Consider the following 11,213-nt stretch of genomic DNA (forward strand, 5'->3'; position numbering starts at 1 on the left):
TCTGCCGGCTGCTGGAGCCGCTGGCGTTGGTGCCAACCTCGGAACCTGCCGGTGAGCCGGGGGTTGCCCAGGGGTGTCCCCCGGGGGTTGCCCAGGGATGTTCCCCGGTCGCTGCCCTGGGCCGCCTGCTGCCCCGTGTGGTACCCGAAGAAGCGCCGATTTGCCTCTGGAGTGCTCTGGTTTCCTACAGCTCCTGATTCTGTCTGAGGCTTCAGACACCTGCACCCTGGTTGTTGTCCCTTAAACAGTTTCCCAAGGGGCAGCTGAAATGTAGAATCTGTTTTGCACAGCGGGACCTCGGTATTTCAGTAATAATTGCTTGGTTTCAAAGCAGTTTGTTTTCATGTGCTGTGGCTGTGTGAGTTATTACAGTGCTGAACTGCCTTTTGCTTCCCAGAGAACAACCCTGCAGACCCAGCCTAACACTTCTGTATTTCCACTGCGAGGATCTCCAGGTGTTTAGATTAGACATTCCATCATCAAGATATTGCATAATTCTCTTGATACTTGAAGCATTTTAAAATAAGTCTTAAGTTGTTGATACACAACAATGAAATCTTCTTTCTCCTAGGAGTGTCATGTAACAACTTAAAATCTTCATGTGAAAACAGAGAATGGCTTCAAGAGGAACAACAGAGACCAGTAAACTAAAACAAAACTTGGAAGAGCAGTTGGATAGATTAATGCAGCAGCTTCAAGATCTGGAGGAGTGCAGGTAATAAAAATAGATGCTTTCCTCTAATACAGTAATAATTTTCTTAAGCGGTTGGCAGAAGAAAGTGGTACTTCTTAAAAAATCTTGTGGTTTTTTGTTTTATCTTGTATTTTGCTATGGCTCTATGTTTTTTAAATTAGTTAGAACGTTTGTATTAGGTAGCAAGAATTATTTTTAAAAACCTTTCTTTTTATTAAGGTCATTCTACTTATCAGCTTCTCAAGGAAAACAGGCAGAAATATTCATTCCTATTTTATTTGAAATTCTATATTTGAGTGTGACTTTTTGACTTTTAATAGCTGTTCACAGAATTCAGTGTTTTCATATGGGCTTTTTTAGTAGCAGTTAGCAAATAGCTTTTCTATCTGTTTTGTTTTGGTTTATAATTATGGATGTTTGGTTTTGTTTGCTTTTTTACTTTCCCTAACATTTTCATGTGATTTGTTTCTTGTGATTTTGTGTTACTTTTTGTGTGGGCTAATAAAATTTGAGATAGACTGAATTACCAAGGAAAAAGGATCTTTTTTCTGCCTCAGTACTGGCACTTAAACATCCTGTGTAGTTTTAGATGCGTACTCTGACTATAATTCTAACTTGTGAAAGCAGTATCTATTTTTTTTCAAGAACAATTATGGCTGCTAAGGCTTGGCAGTGCCATTCTTTGAAATGAGCAAAGCTTAGGCAGCAGGATCAGTTATTCCTGAATAAATTTATGGTTTTTAAGTGAGGAGATGGGATTTCAGATAATTTAATTCACGGTAGCTTTGAGCAAGACAATCTCGCTGCGTATTTTTGTTGAGATCCAGAATACACTTTTAAATATTGCACTAAGTGTTGAGTACCCCAAGTGCATGGGTTGCTAGGGCTACATATGCATCAGCTAAATAAAAGCTAAGAGGGCTAGAGCAGAATAATTTGAATGTTTTCATTGCTACCTGAGGAATCACACTTCATGGTGTTCCCTGATAGCACTTTCTCAGTGTTACATCTCAGGTTTAGTCCTATGAATTAATGTGTCTTGTTGGATCCTCTTTAGAGAGGAGCTCGATGCAGATGAGTATGAAGAGACCAAAAAAGAAACTCTAGAACAGCTGAGTGAGATCAATGACTCGCTGAAGAAGATTATGTCTGGAGATATGACTTTGGTGGACGAGCTCAGTGGGATGCAACTGGTAAGGATGATATGTTATTACAGTAGTTCACGTTCTCCTGGACTCAGTGAAACAGAAAATAAATACAGGTGGTTCGTTATAATTCTTAAATAGATACAAGTGGTTCATTATAATTTTTAGATAGGTACGTGTGAAAGCTAGTTCTGTATTTAATACACATGGACTAATAAAAACTTGGGTTAGGTCTCTTCATTTTTAAAGAAAAAAAATTATTGATGAATTATAACCATAACACTGTAGAAAAAACTGTGGGAAACTGCAGAGACTAAATATATCAGATCCTTAATATTAAAAAATAACATAAAATTATACAAATTAATTTAAAAGGTATGAGGGACAATCCAGGAGAATATATATAATGAGAAATAAAATTAATGACTGCCTGTTAGAATGTATAAAGATAGCATTTCCTGTACTCATATTGCAGGTTTATATTTCAGAGATTCATACCATTCCAAGTGAAAAACTGTAAGAGTGACTGTGTAGCTTTAATTTCTTGTAGTTAATTGATCTTTTATGCTGACTTCCAAACATTTGATCTCTTTTCTCTCTTTTCAAATGTTTAATTAGAGCATGATGTGTTCCTTCTGAGCCCTATGTTTTAGGGATTTGTTTCCAGAGGGATCATGATTTGTCCAAACTTAACTGTGGTGAGATTTAATCATAATAGTTTTCATACCCCATAGAGGATTTTGAATAACAGTAGGAGATTTACCTCATCGTTTACATTCTGCTTACCATTAGGAGAGCTGTAATTATCTGTGTGGCCATTAAAACTGCTAACGATAGCACAGAACATCCACTTGTGATTTGCCAATATCAAGAAGACATTGGAAATTATTAGAGATTAAGACCTGGACTGTAATTAAAAGTTTCACAGCTCTTTCTCAGCGTAGTTGTGCTGATTAGTGGATTTTTCGAGCCCTGCATAAAGGTCATATATTTTTTTCATCTTACTTCCATGATCACGCAAAAAAGAAAAGCTCTCTTTATCAAATGATATGGGGGAGACTAATGATGCTTTCTGCCTTCATTAATCTTGTCACACAGCTGTAGCTTCTGACTATTAGTTCTGGTCATTCTTGGTCTTTTCCTTGCAGGCAATACAAGCAGCCATCAGCCAAGCTTTTAAAACTCCAGAAGTAATTAGAATGTTTGCAAAGAAACAACCAAGGCAATTGAGGACAAGGTTGGCAGAGGTGAAGGTTTCTGTTTTACTGTAAAAACTGTTTATTTGAACTGGACTGATTTAAAGATGTAATGATTGCAGGGGGAGCACCGAATGTGTTAGAATGGTGGCAGCATCATAAGGAGGTAGAGAAGTTCTCTTTCAGAATTTGTTCAGTTTTAAATGCTCCTTGAGGTAATAGGGACAACGATGTGTATTTCCTGAATTAACTTCTTTCTTGCTGCTCGAAAACAAAAATGTGATTAACAGATAGAAAACTGAGTATAGCTGTAAATAGAAAATCGGAATAGTATGAATCTGTAATTGGATTGAGGGGCTGGAGAGCACACTTGATGTTTCAGAGATCTAGACTGAACTTGAGATCCAGATAAAGTGAAATGAAATGGGATTCCTCCATGTGTCAGTGATATGTGAATCCATAATTTTGAATGAATATCAGTCTTCGATTAAAAGGGCTTCAAGAATGCTGGAGAAATCAAGAATGCTAAGGTTAGGTGTAAAGACTATTTGCAGAATGTTAGTAAAACTTCATGGCCATCTTTTAAATTATGGGTAGCTCTGTCCCTTACTTCCATGGGTACCATGGATGGTATATTGTATATTTTGACTTATTTTTCCCGCTGCCCCTGGTATACAGATGGACCGAGACTTAATGGTTGGGAAGTTGGGACGAGACCTATACACACAGCAGAAAGTGGAAATCCTGACTGCCCTCAGAAAGCTTGGTGAGAAGGTAAGTTGTTGGTATGATAGTTAGGCAAATAGAAATTTCTATCTATATATTGAAGAGGAATTTGAAAAAATACGAAGTGAGCAAATAATAAAATGCAGCTTGCTTTTGTAGTACATAAATGTCCTATTTTAATGCTAAGCTTTCTGAAACACTCACTAGTGAACATTTACCAAATAATATTGTACATTTATCTAAGGCTATTTCTACTTTAAAGTGCTTTCTTTGATGGGTCCTACAAATGGATCACGTATAAGCTGGTACAATTTCATGGTGTGTGTAAAAACTACAAAAGTCTTTTACTGGCTAGCTACCAGCTATCTGCCTGGCAGGAGCTATCCAAGACCTTTGACAGACATTGAGCTCTACTCACGTTTGTATTGATGATAATACCTCCCTCTTGGTATAAGATGAATAAATTGGAGAGATGAGGGATAAACAGTTTCCCCAACACGTATGTAAGTGGCAGAACAATTCCTGTGTTTACCACCAGAGGGAGGAAGGGAATTTATTTCTTCTTGATGGTATAAGAAGAAAAAGGGGTTGCTGTCTATCTCTGTACTTAAACTTTCTTAGGAAATGAGGGAATGGAAAAGCTCAAGTGCATTACTTAAAGGAGCTACGTTCCAAGCAGATGATATTAGCAAATGCTTTCCCTCAGAATATTTTTATTGCTTGGCTATCAGAGAAAAAAAACTGGTTTGGAAATAGGTTAAAAGTTAAGATTGTGAACTGAATGCATGAAGATATCTAATCCTCCTGGCATGAGTTCCTTGGATCACTTAAGACAAGCCACTTCACCACACTTCAACGTAACCTATTTATCTTTTAAAATGGTCAGTAACTTACTTCACAGAGGACTTGCTAGAACAGTAGTTTCACATCCGTTCTGAATGTGAAAAATGATGGTAAATATTACATGTTTGTCTACACAATATTGCAAAACATTAAGTAGCTAGATGCTTGCTTCCCAAGCGTGGCAAAGGCACGTAACTAATAGCTTTTTCCTTCATTGCAACATCATTCTGGATATCTGTACTTAATTTCTATATTTTTAACAAAAGAACTGACGCAAACACTGTGGACAGTTTGACACACTTATGCTTTGCTTAATAAGGATAAATATCTGAGACTACTTAAATGAGTGAGTTTTAGCTTAGAATATCTGTACCTTCCAAATGTAGGTTACTACTTCATTATTGTAAATATTTTATAGGCTTCTGTTACAAGGCATCAAAGCACACACATAAAAGCAAAATATACATGTGCAAATGCCACTCTAGAGGAAGAGAACCATTTCTAGGTCATGGACTCTTAACACGGTCAAAGGTGGTAGGGACTGCACGTTTCTGCTTTCCTCAGTAGGTGATATGAAGCGAGCTTAGATCTTAGCTGGTTATTGTACTGACCACATCACAGAAAAGTGATTGACATCCTTTGCATTGTTTTGGTACAGAGATAACAGTGTGATCTCTCATCAAAAATTATCAGTGGAGGTCAGCTTGAAACTTAGTGGTGCGTGTAGAGGCGTGTCTGATGTTGCATATGCTGTCCTTCCTGGGCTGACAGGTGTCATTGAGAAACAATTCAATGGTAGGGGGAGGAGCTTGCATTTTTGCTTTGGCTTTTAATGTGTTAGATAACACTGCTAGTTAAAAACTGCAAACTGGCAATTGCTGTAACCTGTCATAGTTCATGTATTGCCCACATAGATGGTGGGAATATGCACGGTTAAGGTACGATGCTCACGGTTTTGTCCTTTTCTGATTTAGCTCACTTCAGATGATGAGATGTTCTTATCAGCAAATGCTGGTGCAGCCCTCAGCCAGTTTGAGAAAGTCTCCACTGACCTTGGTAAGTTTTCATTCTCAAAACTTCCCATTTCTTTGCCTTGTTGAACACTGATTAATGCAAATAAAGTGTCTCTATGACCTGCCTTTCAGTACTCCTCTTCCTGAGAGTGTAAGTGAGGTGAGAACTCTTTTGTTCAAAAGGGTACTTAGAAGTTCTCTGTGTGTGTTGAGGGTTGACCTTGGCTGGCCACCAGGTGCCCACCAAGCTGCTCTCTCATTCCTCTTCCTCAGCATGACAGAGAGAGAAAATAAAATTAAAAACTTGAGCGTCAAGACAAAGGCAGTTTAATAAAGAAAAGCAAAAGAAAACAAGATTTCTTGTCGACTTCCCATCAGCAGGCACTGTCCAGTCACTATCTAGGAAGTAGGTCCTCAGTATGTGTAGCAGTTCCTTTGGAAGACAAATGCCTTAATTCCCCACTTCCTCCTTTCTTCTAGCTTCTGTTGCTGAGTGTGGTGTCTTAGGGTATGGACTCTCCCTCTGGGCAGTTTGGGTCAGCTGTCCTGGCCGTGTCCCCTCCCAACCTCTTGCCCACCTCAAGCCTACTGGCTTTTGGGGGTGAGAGAGTCTTGATTCTGTGCCAGCACTGCTCAGCAGTAGCCAACACATCAGTGTGTTATCAGTGCCATTATAGCTAGAAATACAGAGCACATACAGTGGGGCAAGTTAACTCCGTCCCAGCCAGACCCAATACAACATGGCTGGTTTCAGACTTGTCAAGCCAGTATGTCTCCTTTTAAAAAAAAAAAAAAAAACCCAAACAAAACTAGCTCAAGTGCTCTAGTTTTCAAAATGTAAGTTTGTTTTCTTTTGATCTCAAATGTTTTGCTTGATTTAAATTGTATATAAGGGAATTCACGACTTCTACTAATACTGAAAATGTTTTTTCCTCTCGTAGGATCAGGAGACAAAGTCTTTGCTCTAGCAAGTTTTGAAGTAGAAAAAGCAAAACAGTGAAGAGGTGCGTGAGGCTTGTGTCTCTCCAGTTATCAGCAGCATTGGACTTCTGTCATATTACATTTGTTTTTTCTATTTTTAACATGTTGAAAAAAAGAAAAACAAAACCAACCCCAAACCCTAAACCTCTTGGGTTCTTAACCAGAAGATATGAAGTAAACAGCCTTAAGTGCACTTTGGAACCTTGGTGTCTGTACACCTTAGTAACGTTCATTCTGGGGCTGATCATTAAGTGGTACTCTAAAAACAAAAGCATGGTATGCCTGTCTTCGGAAAGAATCAGCTATTTTGAACTTTTCTGAATGTGTATTTCTCTAACTATTAAAACATAACCTTTTTGCATGTGGTTGTAGCAAGCTGATCTTTCTCAGGAGCAGCCCTAATGAGGGAGTGGGGTTTTGGGTGATTCTTCACATTGCTCTCAAGTTGTCTTAATTTTTGTCTGCACTCCCTAGTAAGTAGTGTGTACTAGGAAAGCATTGAAGCTTTGAGAAATTGTCATAGTTTATTCGAAATGCCATCTTTCTGCAAACTGTTTGCAGAAGAACCAAAATGAGACTGTATGCTGATCATTGGCCCTTCGCTGCTTCATGAATGAGTGCCACTGTGTCTGAGCCTTGACAGACAAACAATGGAAGTCCTGTAGGGAGGCTTCTGGAGTAATTTAACCTTGTGTATTGAAATGACAGGGAATTGCTAGGAAATGGCAGTGAGAAGCCCTTTCTGTGACCTCTTACTTTAGCTCTGGGTGTACAACTACATGCTACCATTATTTCTCAGTATTTCTGAGGCAGCATGAAATAGCTTGCAAGTAGAAACAAGTTTAAAAGGGGGAGAAAAGCTCTCATGACATGATCAGTGCAAGTGTTGCTCAGTCTATTTATCAGATAGTGGTGCTGTGAAGAGGGGAGGGTCTGTGCCTCTGCAGGGAAGTTAGAATCCTGAATAATCTCAGGGTGTAGGAGGATTTAAAATCTCATATTGTTGAATTTTTAGCTCTGACCGTGGAGAAACTACTTGGGACTCTAGATGTGTGTTTAACTTCCTGATAAACTATTTTTTGTAAAATCAGTGTTAGGGATCTTGTTCTTAAAGTACTGGCAGCTTCCCACTTTAATCCAGTACTTGTTAGCATTTTCTCTGAACTGATTGGAAGGCTATATTTCATTGAGGATTTTTTCAGCTTGAGAAATGTGCATTTCAGGTCTCTTATACCCTTGGTATATATTCAGGTGCTGATCTAATGATATTGGCAACAACAACAACAAAAAAAGGCATTTCTTAATTGAATTTCATACCTGTTGCCCTTCTTATTTTACCATTAGCTAGAGAAACATACAGCTTCTAGCTGGAAAAAAAAAAAAAGGTAAAAAAGTTGCAAAAAAAGTAACTTCCCTCTATTTCTGTGCAAAAACAGTTCAAGCATTAGACGGTTTGGGGTCCTTTGGCCTGTATGTCTTAACAGGGAGTTAGCATTTCCTTTCTTTGGAGAGCTTCAGAAGTGGAGGAAGCGTTATGAAATCTCATTGGCAAAAGGAGCATTTGGCTGTGAGCGTGTTGACGTGCTATTATTATCTGGCACCCCTCAGAGAAAGTGTGGCTTGTCAGTCACAGATACAGTCCGTTCCCTTTCCCATAAGGTGGGGCAGAACTATATAAAGAGAAGAAAGCTACTGTTTTGCTGCTTAAACTCCGCAAATTATCTGATTTTTCTAAGTGTTAAGTTTATTTTTTCTTTAAATGAGGGCATAGTACAATAACCAAAGGCCCCAGTGCTTTATGCTAACTCTCCAGCAAATGATATTAAAAAGTGGTTCAACAGATCTCTGTCTGTATTGCTAAGGTGATAGGTGTATCTTTAGGACAAACAGATTTTGTACTGGTTGTGGTGTATGGGTATTTTTTTTAACAACGTGTCTTATTTAAGTTTTAGGGATGTTTCTGAACTGATCTGTAAAATGTGGTAACTGTCATCCGCAGTAAGTCTGTTGCTGGAAAGATCAGAATTCCTAGGAAAAAAGTTACTGTTTCTCTCTTGTTAGTGATTTGAAATATAAAAATTAAAAAATATCTTTGATAAAAGGATGATACTGAATTCTTTTAGAATTAGTAATGGTTTATAAACCAACTTTTAAACCCAAATGTTGGCTAGATTAAATTCCAGCTTACGGTGGCATGGCTGTTTTTGGGAACAGTGGAGTTGGACCTGTGTTTGTCAGCAGTGAGGGTGACCCATTGTTTTGAGGAATCCTGTGTTTAATGGAGTAGAACATTGGTGTTTTACCTGTCATAGGCTTTTATAACTAGATTTGATCTCCAGTGAGAGCTGCCCTGAAACTGAGTGGAGTGGAAATAGTCTTACATTTGGATAGCTTATTGCCAGGTTAATCTCAGTGTCATAGTAGTCACTTGGAGACTAAGTGGGTAGCATAGACTATAAACAGAAAATTAACATGATCAGTCATAATTTAGATTGCACTTATATGGTAAGTTCATCTAATTGTAAACTAGGACTGGAGTAGTAAACCAGAAAATGTGGTTTTTAGAATGTATTTTGCTTTAATAGATATCCTCTTGAAATCTAGTATTTTAGAAATGAAGCGCTACACACTATAGACAGCAGAATTTGTCTGATGGAACGTTTTTCTGCTTTTTTTAAAGAAGCTTTTATTTAGATGGAGTCTTTTGTTCATCATTTCAGAACTATTTTCCTGTCTGGGGCAGTATTATGTTCTCTGACAAAGGCTGATTGCAGCTTTATAGCTGAGAGCAGCTTATTAAAAGGTGTTATTAGACAGTCTAAAATTATTGCAAACAAAACAGTTCGTGGGGACTGTAGCTACCTTTTCCTTTCTGCTCATTACTGGTGCTAAGTTACTGTTCTGCCCCCACAGCCCCCCATCCTGCTTACAGCATTAGTATGTAAATTAAATCTTTCAGCACTCCACAAATCACAGTAAGTTTACAGTACAATGATATGGAAATCTTTTTCCTTGTGGTTGGAGAGGTATACATTTCCAGGAGAAACTCTTTTTTTAATTGATTTGCAAATACTTCAGGATTTTTTCAAAGTTTCTATACTGCAGGCAGTTGTAAAATTCCTATTAAACTGACCGTTGACTGATTATCTTCTTGACGTGCTCCTTCTGCACTTGAAAAGAGATCTCTTGTGATGTAGATGGACAGAGATGAGATTGAGATCAAGGACCAATATTACTGCAATATTCAATATGCCAAGTAGCAAATAGTTACTGAAGTAACCTACTTGAAGTGGTTAACTGACTGTGCCTCTGAAATTAATCTTAATTGGTGTGCTGTGTTGAATATTTTGCCAAATAATCCTGGGATACACCTCCAGTAGTATCTCAAATGTTTCTGCGGTGGCTGGAAAAAACCTCCATAATCTATTTATTATAATAATAATTTGTTCAAATAAAAACTGGTAACAAAAGAACTAACAGCTAAATGAAAGCATGGTTTTGTCATTTAACATACAAGCTTGTGGTGTTTTGAGTTCCATCCCTGATTCAGTGTTAGACCCAGAGAGTTCACTTACTCTCTACACATATTTCTCTCCTGGAATAAAATACAGATTATGATACTTGACTATCAAGTGCTATGAAGTTATTATTGGTCAGACATTGCTTTGAGGATCAGAAGTGCTTTGTTTTTTGTTTCTCATTTTACTTCTGAAATAAGAACTGTAAAGTACAGTAGCTTTAAACACATCAGCGAAGTTGCCCAGAGTTCTTTTTGGCCATACATAACCCCCTTTTTTTTAATCTTCTTTCTCTATAGGGTGAATCTAGTGATTGTACTGATCTAAAAGATAAAATGTTAGAGAGAAAAATGAAGCTTCAAATGGTCTGTCTCTCTTTTTTTTCTGTCTTTGTCTCCTTATATTATTTCCCTTCTTTGATCTTGAATGGAAAAGTAGCCAGTTATCTTTGTCTTAAAGGAAAAATACAAGATTTCCTAAGAGATCCCTTAGTTCATCATGTTACCTTGCCTGTTAAAATGAAACTCATTTTGATAGATAATTCCATGTTAATGATAGCCTACTGACCAGGCATTTCAGGCTGCATCGTTAGTGGATGAAATGGCAGGCAAATTAAAATATAACCATTTGGCTTTGTTTCCAGTATCGCCATTACCTTCCTCTATAAAGACAAATATAATTTTTACATTGTAAAGAAGTGCAAGTCGTGCTGCAGGCATCTTTTAGTTTCCCCACTTCCATCATTTTAAAATTATTCTCACTGAGCTCTGGGGAAGCCTTTTCTGTTAGGGAAGTAAACTCATATTTCAATTCTGTCTGCTTAGCTACCCACGAGAGAGGAATAGGAGTGCTCATATTGGAGTTTTTCTTTAGGAGTCATAGAAAACGTGAGACCATATCTCACTATGAGGCTGTAGGCTTTTTAACTTTACCTTAATAATAAGGTTTTATGCTTGTGAGGGAGAAGGGAGAATTATTTGAGTTGGTGTTGCAGAAGATTTCTTTCCCATAACTTCTAAAGATCCAAGCTTCCCACCTCAGTCAAGGGGATCTGCTGATGTTCAGAGCATCTGAAAAAGTGTCATAAAGTATCTGAC

The 11,213-nt window shown here is 37.9% G+C and overlaps 1 protein-coding gene across 3 annotated transcripts; it reads left to right on the forward strand.

The window, feature by feature from the left end:
• The first annotated feature begins 566 nt into the window (after window positions 1–566).
• LZIC (leucine zipper and CTNNBIP1 domain containing) lies at window positions 567–10,961 on the forward strand. Of its 3 annotated transcripts, none has more exons than XM_010172911.1 (6): window positions 567–715; window positions 1,752–1,887; window positions 2,988–3,086; window positions 3,714–3,809; window positions 5,579–5,660; window positions 6,559–6,958. In XM_010172911.1, exons 1-6 carry the CDS (start codon window positions 615–617, stop codon window positions 6,615–6,617), a joined length of 573 nt encoding a protein of 190 aa, XP_010171213.1. In that variant the 5' UTR covers window positions 567–614; the 3' UTR covers window positions 6,618–6,958. The 3 variants fall into 3 exon arrangements, with proteins under 3 accessions (XP_010171213.1, XP_028942018.1, XP_028942019.1); XM_029086185.1 differs by lacking the exon at window positions 6,559–6,958 and adding an exon at window positions 10,952–10,961 and having other exon boundaries at window positions 570–715; window positions 5,579–5,664; XM_029086186.1 differs by lacking the exons at window positions 3,714–3,809; window positions 5,579–5,660 and having other exon boundaries at window positions 570–715; window positions 2,988–3,092; window positions 6,565–6,585.
• The last annotated feature ends 252 nt before the right edge of the window (window positions 10,962–11,213 follow it).

This window comes from Antrostomus carolinensis, unplaced genomic scaffold, assembly GCF_000700745.2.
Source record: "Antrostomus carolinensis isolate BGI_N321 unplaced genomic scaffold, ASM70074v2 Scaffold50207, whole genome shotgun sequence".
In the NCBI taxonomy this organism is placed as follows: Eukaryota; Metazoa; Chordata; class Aves; order Caprimulgiformes; family Caprimulgidae; genus Antrostomus; species Antrostomus carolinensis.

Excerpts from the sequence above, each read along its gene's own strand:
- LZIC (XM_010172911.1), top strand. The coding sequence starts at position 615 with ATGGCTTCAAGAGGAACAACAGAGACCAGTAAACTAAAACAAAACTTG. Across the intron at positions 716-1,751 it reads CAAGATCTGGAGGAGTGCAG|AGAGGAGCTCGATGCAGATG; the intron begins GTAATAAAAATA and ends GATCCTCTTTAG. Across the intron at positions 5,661-6,558 it reads GAAAGTCTCCACTGACCTTG|GATCAGGAGACAAAGTCTTT; the intron begins GTAAGTTTTCAT and ends TTCCTCTCGTAG.